This window comes from Gastrolobium bilobum, unplaced genomic scaffold, assembly GCF_033153095.1.
Source record: "Gastrolobium bilobum isolate Gb01-03AN ecotype WA unplaced genomic scaffold, APGP_CSIRO_Gbil_v1 utg168, whole genome shotgun sequence".
Classification (NCBI taxonomy): domain Eukaryota; kingdom Viridiplantae; phylum Streptophyta; class Magnoliopsida; order Fabales; family Fabaceae; genus Gastrolobium; species Gastrolobium bilobum.
In genome coordinates, this window is record NW_026897363.1 from 118154 (window position 1) to 138495 (window position 20342).

The following is a 20342-nucleotide window of genomic DNA, read 5'->3' on the forward strand; positions in this document are numbered from 1 at the left end:
ATAAAACAAAAATAACTTAAATATGTTCTCTAAATTTAATTCTAAAAAATAGTTATAGTTTTTAGAATTATTTTTACAAAAAAACCTTATCAAATATATTTTTTTATTTTAAATCAAAAAATTATTTTTAAAAACAGAATTCAAACATACATTTATTTGAAGAGTGCTTGCATTCTAGCCTTGAATATCGTTAATCCTTCTATAAAAAATCTCATCCAACCAAATGGTGATAGCTCAGTTGGCATATGGGAACTAAGCAGATGGGGTGAGAGCATGTGGTCGAATCTCCCTAGTATCACATTTGAGAGAGGTTTAAAGCCTTAATCCTGGACCCGCCCCGAATCGAATTAGTTGCGAAACACTGAACCGATTGGAATATTTTCAAAAAAAAATCTCATCCAATTTCATGAATTCAAGATAACTGTTGTTTTTTATATTTTCTCGATGATTTGCCATGATCTTATTAGACAAATTTTAGGGTTAAGTGATGATTTTGACTATAGATTTTAATAGGAAAAAGTTCACCAAAGCCCCTGTGGTTTGCTTCAAAATCACCTATGCCCCTCTGGTTTTTTCTATCACATATGCCCATGTGGTTTGCAAGAGGGTATGTTTTTTTATCACATATACTCCTGTGATTTTTTATTTTTTACAAAGCACAGAGACATATGTGATAGAAAAAAATCGCAGAGACATAAATGATTCTGAAGCAAACCACAGGGACATCGGTGAATTTTCTCATTTTAATATCATGTGCGTGTGCACAGCCGATGTGATTGTTGGTAATTTCACCGCTTCCTTTTTAAAAATTTATCCATTTAAAAAAAGGGTATTAGAACTTAGAGATAAAATCATTGGTTGGTTGTTATAAAGTGATGGGATCAAACGAGAATTTTTTTTTTTTGAAATGATTATTTTATGGGAAATAGTTATATCATGTTGGAAATTGGTTGTGTTATGTTATAGATACAATCAATATGAACTCCATAATTTTCTTTTCTTTTCTTTTTATTTTAAAAGTGGTGGGGTCCACATTGATTGTGTCTATAGTATTACACGATCAATTTCCTACAACATGATACAACTATTTCCCTTATTTTATAATCTTACTTCATCATATAAAATTTCATACATCTATTTTTATTTATAGTGGAATTGTATCTTAAACTAAAAAATCACAAGTCTTTATTAATTAATTAAAAATATAATTCATAAGTTTATGTACGCTAGAATGCTAGATTCATGTATGCATGATTCAATGCCCTTACTCTGATCATCAACATCTGCACAATGGATCTTGAATTTTCTGCGTTAAATTTCTAACAATTCCGATCAACGGCACAGGACATTAACAATATTTTATGGTAACAACCTAAAATGCATAAGACAATTTTGACCAAACATTTTAAGTTCACACTATTTGAAGTATATTTATAATAAGATTACATTTCTTGTAATTAAGTAGGGGATTAATATTTCTTATATTTGTAGAATTTTATTTTCTACACACATATAAAAATATGTAGAGATTTTATTTATTTTTCTTTCTTATCTTTACATGGTTTCACATGACTCCACGTATTTTTATGTGCCTACGAGAAATATTAATATGTAGAAGATGGAAAGTAAGATAACAGCACAACATTTATTTTCACTAATAATATCATGTTCTGAACATTTCTCATAAGGTGTCGTGTCATCATCATATCTCATATGTCATTCCAACCCTGAGAAGCTTAGAACGTGGTATTGCTGATAAAATTTCTCCTTGCCTAAAGTTTCTCCTCAAGAAATTGTAGATATAATTCACAACTATCTTCTTAAGCATGGATGAGTTTGGCTCTGCCACCACTTCGGTTTCTCCAATCATATACACCACACTTTTCTCCATTGCTCTCTGAACAAAGTTTATCTCCTCTTCAACTCCCTGCATTTGTGGATTAGAGATTCTACTATTAACTCCAAATGAATGAATAGAATCAGATGAAGCACGAGACACATTCATTGTAGGGTTAGACTTTGGATTTTGTTGATCAGATTGAGACAACAACACCTCTTGATCTTCCACTACTTGATATGAAGAAGTTGTTGGGATTATTTGATTGGAAGAACCCTTTCCATCCTTACCAAAGTTGTCATTGGTGTGTTGTTCAGCACCACTTCCTCCCACTACTTCAATCACATGAGTAAAACTTTGATTACGAATAAATTCTTTTAGTTCTTCCACTAATTGTTGCTCAAACTCCTTTGGTTCTCCAATCACATCATTATAGCCATACCTCACAACACAACGAAATATTCTATACTCTCTTGCTTGAACTTGTCTAAAAAGAAATCTCTCATCTATTGCAACTTTACTAATAGGGATAGGCTTAATGGAAACAAACACTATAACAGAGTGGATGTAGGGTATGTTTGCAACAACATGAGCAAATATTGGTGGAACCCCTTCAACAAGCTCCGAGTATAGAAGTGCTACTCCAGGAATTCTAGATATAACTTTTTTGCTTACTATTTCTCTTAGATATTCTCCAGAAACCTTGTTGTTGAGCTCAAACATGTACCTTTTTCTATGTGTGTAATGCCAAATACCCATGATGCACATCAAGATAAAAGCAAGTACCAATGGAAGAAAGCCTCCTTGAACAAATTTAGTAAGCATGGATGATAGATACACAATCTCAACTGAACCGAATACCACAACAAAAATAGCAATCCACAATATGCTTGTCTTCCATATAACAAGCATGATAAGAGTAACCATGCAAGTTGTGACCAGCATTACCATGCACACAGCAATCCCTGTAATTAATGAAAAGCAATTAAGTAACAATTATCATCATATATTTTGAAGAAGTTGATGTTCTGATAAGCACACCGTAAGCATTTCCAATCTTTGTTGTGGTTTTGAAAACGGCACAGACTATGATACAAGCTATCATAAGAAAGTAGTTGATCTCAGGTATGAACACCTGTCCTTCATATTTGGCAGAGGTATGTATGACCTTAACTCTAGGGAAGCATCCTAAACTTTGAGACTGCTGGATAATAGAATATGCTCCTGAAATCATAGCCTGGCTTGCAATGATAGCAGCACAAACCGCCACAATAAATGTTGGCCAAAATATTGCATCTACATGTAAATGGAAACGTTCAAAATTAACAGTGATGAGGAAATTTAACTTAAAAGTTTCATTATTTTATTCATTTCATGAATTTTTGTAATCAATAAACAATTCCATTCTACATAGAAGAAACTTACTAGGTATTGATTTATAAAAAGTATTCCCTATTGCATCTGGGAACTTTCTAAGATATGCTGCTTGTCCACTGTAAGCGCAAACTAGTGCAGGAAATGTAATAAAAGAGAAACTAATCTGCAATATAACAATGTGATACAAGGTGTATATAGTAAGTCACTGATGTAATTTATACTTTTCGAAGCTCAAATTACCTTATAAGGGACATCATTTGTATATCTTATCATAGTGCATTTATTTACTTACTTGAATTGCTCGCACGTTGAAGTGACCCAAGTCTGCAAACATGGCCTCAGTCCCTGGATCATTATAAGTGTTTATTTATTTGAAGTAAACAATATGTTTTCTCATATATTAATTAATATGAAAGAGCATAAAAAAGATACTAGGCACTTGATGCCACAATTCACCTGTAATGCACAGAAATATTCCACCAAGAGAAATCCAACCTTTTTTACCATTCCTTTTCATATAATCTATAATATACTTTGGATTGAAAGCTTTCAATACACCAACATCATATTTGAACAAGTTGTAAAGACCTATGCCTCCAATGAATAAAAACCAAATCACAACCATAGGGGCAAATGTGTAGCCAACTTTATCAGTGCCAAACCGCTGGACAAGAAAGAGAACGATCAAGATTGCTATGGAGATCCCAACAACAGCCCCTGAACGTGTGTAACAATTGATCATTAGAATGTGATGATAGCTCGAGATTGAGTATTTAACTTCCAATATATTTATTACGAATCACCCAAAAAAAAAAAAAAAATTAAGAAAAGACTTGCTTGTATTAAGCCTACTCTTTACTCAAGCATGTACTAGTAAAAGGATTTGAATTAGTAAATCATAACAGTACTTTTTACTAATAATACAGCAACGATATTTCAGAGCTGGATAATTGTCACGCAGCTCGACTTGAGATTAGTTTTATACATGTGCGCATTCTGTTCCCCACATAGATCGTGGAGATACCCAACTTAACTCGCCCCAAAAGGATAAATAAGATCATGGAATCCAAAAAATAAATAATAAACAACGATATAAAATGCAACAAATGGTTTTTACCTTTTCTTTTTTACGAAACAATTTTCATATATCATCTAATATTTTGTTTCTGAAATTATGTATAGTTTCAAATTAATACACTATACGCTGCATTTAATTAAGAGGAAGAAAGAAGCAGCTACCTTGACCAAGTGATGAGATCTTGAATTTGATCCCGCTAACTGCTGAAAGTACTGCATGCATAGTAAACAATTGTAGACAAAATGTTATATATAATAACGAATTAAGCAATAATTCCTTAGCTATGAAGCCTAGTGTTAAATTATTAAGATAAAATTATCTCACCTGAAATAGATGGTGTAAGAATTCCATCTCCAATGATCATAGACGTTGCCATGATTGTTACAAGGAAAAGCATAACTTGGGCGAATTTACTGTTCTCTAGCTTGTGCTTAATCTTTTGTGCCCTCTTAAATTGTTTGGATGGTGTGTCTAGTTTGTAATTGGAAAGTTGATTGTCTTCTGGTTGCTGATTTGGAATTAAGCTCACCTTCGCGTACCGGCAAATCAAAGAATACAATGCAAATGTACCACCTAAACTCATGTGTACGTACCCATACAAAATTAAACAAAAATATATATTTAAAATTAATAATAACAATTTGCTTCTACAGATAAAATCAAACTATATGGAAAGATAAATTAAGGTGTGTAAAGATTTGGGATGAAGTCATGAAGAGTACTAATAGTATAAGGGGGGAACTATATATATATAGCAGGACTAAAAGAAATTGAGTTTAGTTTAAGAAAATGAAAAAAAAAAAAAAGACGTAGGGCCCACCTTCATAAATAATATGTAATAAACTGTATACGAAAGTTAATGAACCAATTTTTTCTAATAATAAAAAATAATTTGTAGATAATGCTTAATATATATGTGGGCTCAAATGTCATAATCAAATTATTCTTCTATTTGATTTTTTATCGAAAAAAAAAATCTAAACAAAAATGTTTTATCGGTACCATTTTTATTTTATTTTTTTAAATATTCCTTGCTTTCCCATTTATAAATTATGTCTAAGAAGACTAAAAGTTTAAATTATCTATTGGACAGATAAATTATTGTAACTAATGCTGCTTCGCTGCATGGACACATGATGGTTAAAGAATAGAATATGTTGCCTCTCTTTTTCAGACATTTTCCTTGACTAAGGATAACAAAATTAATGTTTCCAAAAAAAAAAAAACAAAAAAAAAAAAGATAACAAAAGAGAGAGAAAGGGAATGCATATATTGCATGATGTGAACATACCATCACCATTGTCGTTAGCCAACAAAACAATGAGAATATACTTAACAAAGGGCATGAGTATAATGGTATAGATGATAAGAGACAAGCATCCAAGAAGGTCATTGGTGTCCTGGATACCATCTGTGAAGGTGCTATCATAGACGTATAAAGGAGAAGTTCCAATGTCCCCATATACAATCCCTATGCTTTGAAATGCTAAACTCAATGTCCTCATCCAACTTTTCTGTTACACGTGAAAAAATAAAGGTCAAAAGTTAATGATCTTTTTAGGAGTAGAAAATCCAAGAGTAAGGGCAATCTATTTTATTTTTAAAGTTAAGACATGTCTTGACTTCATAGATGTATTAAGCAATCTAGTACATGCCGTAAGTCTCACTAAGAATTTATAGATCTATGCATATATAAATGACTTATTAACCAAAGTTATAAATGAAAATGAAACTCAAGACTTTTTAACCAATACAGTTGGATTCTACTCATTGACTTAATTCTTATTGGCTTATTAAAGTCAATGATTTAAGTGGATGGCATATGCATGCATTTTGACTAACTTATAACATTATAAACCAATATCATAGGAGATAATATCATTTGCGTGTAGGAAAAGAAATTTTAACTTATTCTATCAACATTTTATATTTTTAGTAAAATCACATATATTTAAATCCCTTAATTACAGTATAAACTTCATCAATTGAGAGTTAAATTCTTTCTTTTATATTTAATATAATTAAGTTCTTAATTAATATTGAATATAAATTTTCAGTGCAACCTATAAGTTTTCGAATTATCTTATAAATGATAGGAAAAATTTTGTGTTTTTAAAAAAAAAAATATATTCCAGTTGTAGAGTTTGTAAACAAGTATTAGTTGTAATGCATTTAATTATGAACACTTATATGCATATAAGTATACAATGTTAAAAGTTTATGTTGTCATGATGACTCCTTAATACACTAAAAGAAGTCTGGGGTCTAATCATTCTTAAATGAATTCTAATAAGTGGAAACAAATATGACATTAAGTAAAACCATATAACATTCAATATGACTAAATATGGGGAGGATTGTTTCTCCATGCAACCCAAAACAACTTGTTCTCGGGTTTGGGGTGAAAAAATATACATGATATTTTATGAATTTACTCCTTCCTTGCAAAATGAATTCTTTCAAAAAATATCCTGTAATTTTTTTTTCTCAAATTAATTCCAAAACAAAATTATTTTTAAGTTGCAGGAGATAATTGTATTTCATATTGCAGGAGAAATACTACACCTTTAAATATGTGTATATAAGAATTGATTAAACAAAGAAAAACATTGAAAGAAATCATATAAGTATTATTGGAGAATTATAATTATGGTAAGTAAAAAATAGGAAAAGATTCTTATATTTAAATGTGATCACATGGCTTTTTCACCCTTTTGCTCCTCATTAATTATTTAATAACCATTTTGCCCCTTATTGCAAACTATCTACCAATCTGTCCTTCTTTAATCGATTAAATTGAATATTTAATCAATTAAATGGTCAAATGAAGATTTAATCGATTAAATCTTCCTCTTTATCAGAAGAACAACCTTATGCATGGGAGATTTAATCGATTAAATAGGGAGATTTAATCGACTAAATCTTCATATCAACGATTTTTGCCTATTTTGACCATTTAATCGATTAAATTCTTGGCTTAATCGATTAAAGATGGGCAGATTGGTAGATAATTCTAAATAAGGGACAAAATGATTATTAAATAATTAATAAGGGGCACAAGGGTGAAAAAGCCGTGATCACACTCTCATAAAAATATAACAAAATACAATTATTAGTATGGGTTTGTAATTCCAAAACGAGGTTGTTTTAGAGTTGACGAACGTTAAAAGAAATATTTAATCCTATAAAATCAGTAACGCAACTAATAATATGAAAAAGGAAATGTTTTACACTGACAACACATGAAACAAATAATGAAAAGTCATGAGAGAAAAAGTTTTGAGAGGTAGAGAGACCTTCAGAGCATGACTTTTGGTTGAGGAAATTCTTCCAGCCTCCAAATTGAGGGAATCAACATGATTAAGCTTTTCCCACGATGGCTTTCGATCGTTCATATTCTTTGTGAGCTCAGCACTCGGCATATCCTTACTTTTCATGGCTTCCTTGGTCATCGGAACAACTATGTTAGTACCTCGAAATTTGTACGAGGTTTCACTTTGCTTCGGATTCATTTTATAGGCATAAAAAGTCAGAAGTTGTTGCTTTTTTTCATTATTAAATCATGCATAATAGAGTTCGAATTCCAGGTGCTACCATAAGCTGTGAGGGGCCACGGAATATCCCCTCTTTAAGGATCGAAGACAGCAATGTAGAATATGAATATTTTGAGTTTTACAAAGAATTATTGCAATCATCACTAATAAGAATTCCTTCGCGTCAACCATCATATCCCTTTCAAACTCAAAGCAAAGCAGAGAATAGATAAAACCTTGGTTAACCCACTAAATAATTACAGGTGTGTACGGGCAGTTAATTTAATAAAGGCCAAACTACCCTAATAATGCATATAATTTAAGGGAAAAATAAATCTTATGTTATAGGAGAATTCTAATCTTATGTCATAGATATAGCGTGAGACTCACCTATTTAAAAAAACAAAAAAAAATGAGTGGCACACTTTTTTATGATGAGTATAGGAAGAGTTTATTTTCTCATGCAACATGAGAAAAACAAACTCCATAATTTAATACTTGGAATTACCCCCAGAGCTTATTATAAATATTTCACTTGTCCGTTTATTTTAAACCTATGCTTATGAAACCTTCGTACTTCACCTTCGCCTCATACGTTGGTTTCAAGACGACTCCTTTTTTAATGATGTAAAATAAGCAAGTAAGGTTAAGATTTTAATTTAGAATCATTTCTTATTTTAAACGGTGATAGTTCAGTTGATGCATGAGAGCTGAGCAATTCAGAGTGAGAGCATATATTCGATCCTCTACAATACCACATTTGAGAGGGATTTAAAGACTTAACATTGGACTCGTCCCGAATCGGACTAGTCGCGAAGCGATTGGTGGAATATTTTCAAAAAAAAAAAAATTTGTTAATTATAAGGATTTAATTTAGCCAAAGTTATTTATCTTATTTTAGTATATAATAAGATTATCGTATTAATTAAGTTGTTTATTATATTGAGTTTACAAAAAGACTATATATTAATGCAAATATTCAACATAATTTTTTTTCTTAATATCATGGATATTAAATTTTATTTTCTTTAAAAAATATCTAAAAACTTAATCAGAGTAGTATTTTATTTTAGAGAAGTACTTTTGACTTGTTATTTTATATCACCGAGTTCCTCATAAAAATTGCACTAGACTATATATTTTAAAAAATATGGAATTAATATATGGGTTTAGTGTTTGTCATTTTAAAGGATATGAAATTATGTCATTTTAAGTGAAAGAAAGATACAAATAATGAAAATCATGGGAGAGAAAGTGAGTGATTTTTTTTTTAAATTTAAATTTTAAATAAACAAATACTATGTTGTGTCTTTCTCTATCTTAAAATGACACAACTATATATCCATTAAAATGACAAATACTTTTTCCTTAATATATATATCACTAATTTAAAACATCACAAAATGTCTAACTAACATGCATAGATGGACACTAGATACCTTGAACAGAATTAAGGAGCGTGTCTAGGATTTGAAAATTTACTACGGAATCTGAAAAGAAAAAAAAAATTGTTGATGTCTTCATCCCTGACATGCCTCACACTTCGAATCAGTCTTATAACTGACTTAAATAGTCAAAACTTCTGAGGATATCGGGGGAAGCTGTAACAGCCCGTTCATGACCGGTATGTTATCATCAGTTATGATATTAAGCGCAGTTACAATTACAGCAATTCTTCTAAAAAATGTGGTAAATTTTTTTCTTTTTTATATCGTTCGCACTTTTGAACAACCGTATTAAAACATTTTACGAACTATGATGATAACTCAATTCTTATTGTGGAACATAAATACTAAGGCATAACATCATACAACATGTAATTATAGGTGCTAAGTGGTTCCCATAAACCAACAAAGCTTAATTATCCAATTTGACATTTTTCTAACATGAGATACCTATGGTTTTATTTATACCGCAGACCCTCTACACCACCAATAAAAACCAATTTCTGATATGCTAAACTAGACTCTTCAAGCTTTCCAACGAGGTATCACAAGCTCAATCGGAGTAGTCAAGCTCAAGATACATACAAGTCAACTTCTTCAAACCGAATCTTCGAAAACAGGGCAACAATAACCAAATATAACTGAGGATGATTAGCATATTTGATGGCCATGAGATTTTACAGGATTATAGACTTATGTATTAGCTTCACATAGGACCAAATCCCACTCAATTTGAAGCTTCGTAGATCAAGATATGATCATTTTACTAAACCATGTTAATGTTGTCTGAAACCTCACATGTGCAGTGGGAATCGATTCCCAACTCTTGAAAATCCTAGACAGAAGCTGAATCACGTCCCCTGTGGAATGGAAATCGATTCCCTACTGAACAGAATCAAAATTAACAGTTTTTTGCTGCATAATGGACCATGGGAGTTCATCCAAACTTCTCATTTGACCTAATAACATGATATATAAGTATGTAAGCATACCTAAAGCCAACTCTAGGCTTGATCATATGGTCCATCCATGGATTTCTCAATGAATATCAATATATATCGTATACATATATCAAATGGAATAACATCATGTTCATTACATATTATATGAATATATGTGTGTGTGTGTGTGTGTGTGTGTGTGTGTGTGTATGTATGTAAGTCCTCCAAATGATCTATGGGAAAAACTATTCTCATGCTACATGAGATAAGTTTTCCTTCCTATAAACCCTTCGATAATTGTGCCACTTTTTTCTTTTCTTTTTATTTTTTCAGGTGGTGGAATCCACAAGTTTGTCTCTATGACATGAGATAACTTATGTCATTTAACATGAGATTAATAAAACTCATGATCTATATACATCATGCATCATTTATCTACCAATAGATATGTCAAAGTATAAACTTATACATATGTCTCTACATATATATAAAAGAATAATCAAAAGCGGCATAAACATCTCTTATACTCTCCAAAATACATATATGACATGTAAGCTAAAAATATACATCAAAATAACTTCCACATGCATGCAATATCATGGCACTATAGCCTAGCCTCGTACTTGTGATGCTTCTGCACCCTCAGTAGCTGTACTTGAAAGTGGGCCCCAAAATGTGGGGTGAGATATACATATATATCTTAGTAAACTTAGGATCCTAGAGGGTCACTCCACCCAATGGCTCACTCAATGTGCATACAATGATAACAAATGAATATTATAACATACAAAATCACATCAATCACTGGGCTCACATCCAAGAACATCCACACAAGATATCGTTCAAAGACCCCATCATATAACTCTGGGACCTTCCTAGCGCTGCTCCCATGGTTGAGACGACTCTATGGCAAAACCCGACCGGAACTCCCAACGAAGACCTATCTAGCGGAAGTCCCACAACGTTTGGATCTCCTTAGTACCGCTCCCAGAGACGGCCCCACAACAAAACCTTACCGGAGCTCTCCAAAAAAGACTATTTCCAGCGGAAGTCCAAACCATATTTATGTACTGGCTAGAGATACAAGCATAAATATCGCATAACATGCCAACACACATGTCAAATAACATATCAATAATGCATGAAATACTCTATCATACATTATCAAATAGCGCACATCCAACCACTACCCTCAACTTGGGCAAGGTGGAACACACAAGGGGATTTATCCCAGTACCAAGAGTTTACCTAATGCAACTCCCTTTCCCGAGCTCTCCAATGTCAAGGCATTAGTCCAATCCAAGTGGTATTGACAAACAACAACCTATACCAAGTCCACCACATCAATTTCCAATTGATACAATACCACAACCATTCATCCAATGATTATCAATTCAAATCAAGCACATATCAAAGCAAGTTGGGAAAACTACCAAATCCTTGCAAAACAAGGATCCAAGGTCTCCAATGTGAAGCTCCAAGCTCAACCGTCCAAGATAGGATCCAACTTAAATGATCACATGCACACATGATCAATCCCAAACTTGATATTACAAGTCAAATGACAAAACAACAACTCTCACTTTCCAAGTTTATGCCTCGGCCACAAGGCCCAAATGCCTTCCATGGTGTTCCACTTTCAACTAATCATTTTAATCATCACTCAAGCTCACCAACCAAGCTATCAACCTTCCAACACATTATCTAACAAGCCATTACACAATTTTCCTCAAATATGCCTATATGGCCGAGGGGCACATTGCCAAAATCTAAGGTTTTCTCATTCAACTTTCATGTGTTTTGAGGCATCATCCATCACTCTAATCAAGTCTCCAACAACCACACTTATTTCCTAACAACTACCTTAAATGCTTACTTGAGTTCATAAATTTTCCATCACTTTTTCCACTCAAAATTTTCACTAAGTGTCATAATTATATCACCATAAATTTTATTGGTTCAATCTCAATTATTTATTATTGTGAGCATTAAATTCTAAAGGGACACTACAATTAAATGCCTCTAACCACCAAGACCAACATACTTATACACTTTAGGTTATCAAAATTCGATCCATAAGAAAACCCAAGAGAAAGTGTAGAAACTTACCATAAATTCACTCCTAATATCCAAGCAAGTAACCTACAAGCTCTCAAGCATTTGAAACAACCCACAATATTCACATCTCTTCAAATTTTCGTGACTTTGGAGGCCAAGAATCTTTTCACACAAGACTCCCCACAAGATGCACTCAAGATGAAAGTTGATCACAAGAATGAGAGGAACAACTTTCATGTTCAAGATTTTTCCTAAATATATCTAAAAATGGAGATGGGAATTCAAGCTCTCAAATGTCACAAAAATGGCTTCCTCACTGTTTTGGGAAGAGAGGATCGCGGGTAAGGCTGATAGAAGAAGAGAGAAACTTGCAAAAATCTAATTTAACATGTGTTTTAATTCATTTAAGTGGGAGGTGGGTCTCATTTGTCACTTTACTCACTTAAACCTATTCATTTAATCCACTAATCTTCACTAATACATTTAATCCAAGTCTCAACATATTTTAAATTCCTAGAACAAAATCTCACTTTTCACGTTTTCTAGTAAAATTGTACCGCAATATTTTACCTGATAAAAATCACTATTCATCAATTTTCTCAAAACATACCTATCAACTCCAAATTTCGTATTGAATCCACGTTCAATATTATTTTCATCAAGTTTTGCTCAGATCTAGAATTTCACCATCTAGGATTACATATATGGCAAATTATCAGTTTGCCCTTGATAGGTATTTTGACCCAAAACTCATGATTTTCTCTAAATAAACCCTCTAACCCTTAATTTAGCATTTAATACAATATTCAAATATACGAGGTGTTATAGGAGCTAATTCGTCTCAAAGAAATAATTAGAGTTGAGTTAACTCCAAAAAAAAAATCGTTGAGAAAGAAATATTCTATAATTGATTCATAAAGGAATATTCTATAATTAATTGACAATATTAGTTGCTACTGATTTTTTGGGTGTACCTCTTTTATCTTTAGTGTACTCTTATTGGTTTTTTTAATTTTGTTTTTTATATTATTTTTCTTCTTATTTTGTTTCAGACCTATCTTTTAGTCACATTCCTTTTTTTATTAGAAAAAATATCGGTGGACTAGGTGTCTCTTTCGCTCTTATTTTTAAATTTTCTTCTTCTTATAATTAGAAATTTAGTTAAATATATTTCTACAAAAACTCTTATTATAAAAGGAGATTTTATAATGAATAAAACAAAAACAAAAGCTAAAAGTTCCAAGAAGAGATTTTTTTAAAAGATATATGCTAACTTTTTAGAGTTCTCATATTAATTTTTTATTTTTATTTTAAATTTGTATCTATCAATTTTATTTTTAAACCTAATAATTCATATTAATAATAAATCATTTCATCTCCCTAAGAACAATTTTATATAATTAGTAAACAACTTTTAACTTTAATTTTTAAGTTTGTCTTTTTATTTTAACTTAAAATAACTTTTATCTTTAAAAAAGTATAAAAAAGACTCTATGACTTTAAAATAAAATAAGAAATAGTATTGCGTGTTTGAAAAGAGTAGGTCGAATAAGGATATCTTCAGGTTATACTAAAAAAAGAAGAGTAATTTTTAAAGTTTTGTTTAAGAAAAAAAATCACTTTTATTTCAATCCTTCTTTTGAAACTTCTTTTTTTCTTTTTTTTCTTTTTTTTCTTTTGTGTATGTATAACTTCATCAACTTCACTCTCAATAATTCTTTCCTGTCTTCTTCTCCTGTAAAGTTTCTTCTGAGATTGACTCCCCCTCTTCCTTTTTTTGTTTTCTTTCAATTCTTAAATTCATGAACAATAAAGGGAAATGTATTGGTCATATAACAGGAAAAAATTTATTTTCCTGCAAAGACAACATTTTGTGGGCCCCGTGTATTGTTTTCTTCTCTCTCCTTGTATTATTTTCTATTGTCTCTACGGAAAAATAATTTTTTTTCCTGTTACATGACCAATGCATTCCCATATAATAAATCTACTATTATGAATATTATCTGTTTTTAATAGTATTATCTGTTTTCTTTCATTTTTTGCTATAGAAATAGAAAATATAATATTCAAATATTTTAATAATAATTATTATTATTATTATCAAAATAAAAAATTTAAATAATAAAACATTATAACAATAAATATAATAATATAACATTGTAATAATAATTTAATAGAAAAATAAAATAACCATTGCTTTATCGATAAATTTTAAAAAATATTATATATATATATATATATATATATTAATATATATATCCATATATATATATATATATATATATATATGTTTCACTTTTCTCCAGCCGCCTGACGTCCAACAAATAAATTCGAGGAATCATAATCATACAAAGGTTGGTGAAGACATTAAATGCGGATGGGAGAATCAAAACCAATCAATGGTTTAAGATCTATTGTTGGACGTCCAGCAGCAGGAGAAATGGTTTTATATATATGATGATTAATAGAATGTGAATAATAATATATTGACTGATTATGTGACCAATTTATTTTATTATAAGTATTACGTAAATAATTATATTATTTTTTATATACTCAAATAATTTATTAGTCATTAGAAAGATTTTGGTAAATATATTTAAAAATTACCTTAAATAGGTTATTTTAGCCTCCACTGATGTGTAGCATGAGAGAGTATTTGTTAAATTTTGGTTTGACGTGACTTTTCTTCTCTATTTTTGAATTATTTTCCTAACTTAGTAATGTAGTTGTAGTATCCATATAAATTCAATAAATATGTCTTTGTATTAAAAGTGAAATGGTCTCATTCATCTCGGTTCTCTCCTTTTTGTTTTTCCAGGATGTCTATGATACTAATCCCCATCTGGCATAGAATATGTTTTGCTATTAGTCCAAGTTTTTTGTTTAGTAATTGAACCAAAGACCTTTCAGTCCATAAATTTGCTATTTTAATACACTTCACTTACCAATTGTGCCACGTCGAGCTTGACCCCTCTCTCTCTCTCTTAACGATTCTTGAAAGAGTTATGGAATGAAATTAATCAGTGTTTAAAAATCCGGCCCGTCCATTGACCCGGTCGAGGCTAGGGGTCACGGAGTCACGGGTTCAACCGGGGGTCAGGGGGTCAGTATGCTGACCCGATTTTATATATTAAAAAATTATGAATATATATATCCTATATGAAAATATTAAAAAACAAATCACCAATCATCAAAGATTCAAAATATACTTAACATAATTCACCAACTACAATCACAAGTCAATATTACACAACCTAATTAAAGTATTAAGATACCAAAGTACAAAACTCATATTCAAATGGGGTCACTACGCTGACCCAGTTCTGTCTCTTTTGAGAAGGTCACTGACAAAGAAAGTTTTAAAGGAAGTAAGAATGCGTTTTTGTTTTCTATCAACGATTGTAACTCTGTAGGGATTTTATTTGAATGGGTAAAAAATTTTCCTTTTCTAAAAGATTCACGGCAACGGGATGAAGATTGAACATGTCTAGATAGTTAGGAGAGAAGAGAATTATTATATTTAGGTTTACAAGCATTTTTATTTTTTATTTTTTAATAAAACGAAGTTTTTTCATGGAATTTTTTATAAAAAAAAAAAAACATGCAGTGACCCCCTTTGACCCCTCTAACCCGGGAGTCACTGAAACCCGGCCGGGGTTTTGGGGGTCAGAGGAGTCGATGTGCATATAGGGTCTAACTTGTGAACCCAACCCTCAGAGGGGAGGGGTCAGGGTTGACCCGGGTCAACCCGGGGGGTGAGGTGGGGTTTTAAAACACTGAAATTAATTGTAAACACCAAGGAACTCTTCTTTATTCCTTACGCTCTAATTTCCCAATGCACTTAAAATATATATATATATATATATATATGAAAAATTATGTTCTTTTAAAGGTCACAAACTTAGATCCTTTGAGAGATAGAAATAAAAAAATGTGAATCCTGTCTATTTGTGTCCATCTCTCTCTGAAAATGATCTAAATTTTTGTCCTTTAAAAGGACACATATTTTTTCATATTTAATATTTTAATGTGCTAAGAAAAAGAAAAATTGAAATTATAAATTGAGTATTTGCTAGTTATTTCATGGCCCAATTATTCTTTGCCCTTACCTCAGCCTATTTTCCCTGAACATATTGACTCTTACCTTCTCAATATAAAGAAAGAGATTGGCCTTCAGTTTTCTATTTTATATATTTTAAAAATATTTATCTTTTTAAAGGATATAGAGTTATGTTATTTTAAATAAATAAAAAATATATTTTTTATAATTTTTATTATTTCTATTTTTCTCTTACTTAAAATAATATAATTTTATATTTTTTAATTCTCAATAAATCTCAACCGTTAGATACACGGAAATCAACGATTCAGATTTGGTGTAAGATTTATTATTCTTACATCGGTGTAAGTTGATCATATTCTTATATATATATATATATATATATATATATATATATATATATATATAGAAGAAAGATCCGTTTACAAATTTGTTTTACAAATTTTTGCAAATTGCACTATGTTCTCCCTAGAGAATATAGTGTGACTAGTATTCTCCCGGGAGAAGATAATGTAGTTTGTAAACAAAAAAATTTATAAATATAACATGCCTTATATATATATATATATATATATATATATATATATATATATATATATATATATATAGGGCTTATGATTTCTCAAGCTACCGGAGATAAAGTTATCTCCAGCTACTACATCATAACCGTATAAAGATGGATCAATGGTGATAAAGGAAAAGAGAGAAAAGGGGAATAATAACCATTCAAAGGTGAATGAATACATATAAGGAAATAAATAATCAAAACGACGTAGTTTTGGGGTGGCCGGAGATAAATTTATCTCAAGCAGCTTGAGAAATGTTTTTTCCATATATATATAGATATATATATGTATATATATATATATATATATATATATATATATATATGAGTAGGATCCTTTGACACCTCATCTGAGAGTCATTAGATAAAAAAAGATCAATGGTGTCACATGCTTATAAATCAGAGTCGTTGATCTTTTTTTATCTAATGACTCTCATATGAGGTGTCAAATTTTAAATTTAACACTGGTGTCAAAAGATCCTACCTCTCTCACTATATATATATATATATGAGAAAAGTGTTTGTCCTTTTAAATGACACAACTTACATCCTTTCACTCTCACAAAGAGCTGGGACCCACACCTTTATTTTTTTTGTCCACTCTCTCTCCTCCTTTATCTATCGCTTTCTCTCACTTAAAATGACACAACTTTACATCCTTTAAAATGTCACACACTTTACCCTCTTTTTTTTTAAACTGATCCTAATTACCTCTTTGAGGAGAATCAGAACCCCCGGTATCCCTACGGGTTCGACACTTTGAGCCGCCTATGGGACTAATCCAGAGTTCGGGTGCGAGTCCAAGGATTACGGTACCTATACCCCTCCTCAGATGGTGTTGGTGGGATTCGAACCGAGGTCCTCTTCCACCACTCAGTCCCCATGCTACCAGCTGAGCCACCACACTTGGGTAACACACACTTTACCCTATATATATATATATATATATATATATATATAGGGTCAGGATCATTTTACACTAGTGTAAGTTACACTCTCAATCTTGATCGTTGATCCCACTTATATCTAACGGCTCAAATTTTTTAGTAATGTGAGCCATTGGATACAAGTGAATCAATGCTCAAGATTGAGTGTAAGACTTCTAACTCATACACCGGTGTAAGAATATCCTGCCCCATATATATATATATATATATATATATATATATATATATATATATAGAAGTAGGATCATTTGACATCAGTGTCAAATTTGAAGTTTGACACTTCATATGAGACCCATTAGATCAAAAAAGATCAATGGCTCTGATTTGTAAGCATGTGACATCATTGTTCTTTTATGATCTAATGCTCTCATATGAGATGTCAAACTTCAAATTTAACACCGGTGTCAAAGAATCCTGCCTCATATATATATATATATATATATATATATATATGAGGCAGGATCTTTGACACCGGTGTCAAATTTAAAGTTTGACACCTCATCTAAGAGCCGTTAGATCAAAAAAGATCAACGACTCTGATTTGTAAGCATGTGACAACATTGATATTTTTTGATCTAAGGACTCTCAGATGAGGTGTCAAACTTCAAATTTGACACCGGTGTCAAAGGATCCTACCTCTATATATATATATATATATATATATATATATATTTGTCCACAATCAAGGCCTTTTAGTAATGAATGATTGCTTACACCGGCGGGGGGGGGGTTGAAAATATTTGGCTATTTGTTGTTTAATGCCAGGACAAATGTTTCTCCAGACACTTTATTTGACTTTGACATCCCTTTTCCCTTTTCAATAACGCAATAAATATACAATATCTCTTCACTTACTATGCAAACCTTTAGAAAGATCTCACATCACAATTTTTTTTTTCTTTCTTAGTAAATATTGTGGGCTGGGCCCACATCATATTGAAAATATTTGGCTATTTGTTGTTTAATGCCAGGACAAATGTTTCTCCAGACACTTTATTTGACTTTGACATCCCTTTTCCCTTTTCAATAACGCAATAAATATACAATATCTCTTCACTTACTATGCAAACCTTTAGAAAGATCTCACATCACAATTTTTTTTTCTTTCTTAGTAAATATTGTGGGCTGGGCCCATAACATCACATTTTTTTGTTAAACTAAAGTCAGAACTCTAGTAAAAAACAATATAAAATATATTCTGTTGCGCGCCAGATCACATATAAACATGCCTGATGCCACCACAACTTCCCAAAGACTAAAAAATTACCACTATTTCCTAAATTTTAGGCAACTTCTTAACATAAAAAAAAATAGTCTTTATCTAGGAGACAGATATGTCCAGTCCAATGAACTATATGTTGATCTTGGATCTAGTGCTCTTTCTAAAGTATTTATAGAAGAGATATCTTTGATTCAAGCAGATTACTGTGCACAACGAACTAATAACGGCGTTAGCTAATGGAGTATGTGTGCGCGCACAATGACAACATAATAGTAAGAGAGAGCGTAACGTTCCTTTAGGATTTACCTTTTATTTATAGAAATTACTTGTGGATAATATGATTTGGGCCTTTAGTACCTCTGATGAAGGCCCAAGTCTATTTGCTATGCTGTTGTACTAAGATTATTATCCTTGATGGATACTATCCATAATTACAATTGATTCAGATCTTAAATTGCTTATTATTCAACATGCCATGGACCCTTATACATATCCATAACAAATAGAAACAAACTTGACTTTTTCAACTCCTTTAACTTGCCATTGTGCAATAAATTGTCAAATCAGCAATTCTAGTAGTCCCTAACATTTAAAATCAAGAACTATGTTTCCAAAAAAAAAAATCAAGAACAAAACCAAACAGTGACAAGGGAGTTGAGTAACTAAAATGAAAAGGATCTCAAGATTCTTAAATATTATTTTTGGAAAGAGTTTAAATATATTTTTTTTTGTCCCGCATTTCAGATTAGTTTCATAGTCAGTTCAAAGATTCGAAACTTGTAAGGATATCATAAAATCAACTCGCTTCAAAGAAATAATAAAGGTTGGGTTAACTCAAAAAAAAAAAAAAAAACAAGAACAAAAAATTTATTCAATGTGCTTCTGCCGTTTCAAGGAGGGAAGCAAGCAGCACTGTGTGTGACGCCTTGCAAGTCTTTCCATCCTTTCAGCTCTTACTATGTCTTGATTAATCAAAACATAATTTCAAGATTGAACTCAACAAACTTGACAATTAATTTTGAGAGCAGAACTAATTATTTAAGTGTGAATGATATAATTTCTTGTTAGATAAAAATAAATTAAACAAGAAAAAAAAATCATGAACAAAATATCAGGTTTTGAATTTGTCATTCACCTCATAATATAGAAATCTCCCCTGGCACGAATAGTGTGGGTACCCGTAAAAACCCAAGCGAAGTTTTATCAACAAAAAAAAAAACCAAACTGACGTCAACTTGAATCTGATCAGAATTATTTATAAAAATCAAGAAACAAA

At 31.2% G+C, this 20342-nt stretch overlaps 1 protein-coding gene across 1 annotated transcript; it reads right to left on the reverse strand.

Annotated features, from left to right (window-relative positions):
• Positions 1-1702: 1702 nt before the first annotated feature.
• Positions 1703-7804, reverse strand: LOC133306309 (potassium transporter 5-like). Its single transcript, XM_061506614.1, has 10 exons — positions 7589-7804; positions 5584-5806; positions 4617-4865; positions 4454-4504; positions 3671-3931; positions 3507-3559; positions 3263-3377; positions 2879-3133; positions 2183-2802; positions 1703-2122 (listed from the first exon to the last, which is right to left on the reverse strand). The coding sequence occupies exons 1-10, from the start codon at positions 7802-7804 to the stop codon at positions 1703-1705; spliced, it is 2463 nt and encodes an 820-aa protein (XP_061362598.1).
• Positions 7805-20342: the final 12538 nt, after the last annotated feature.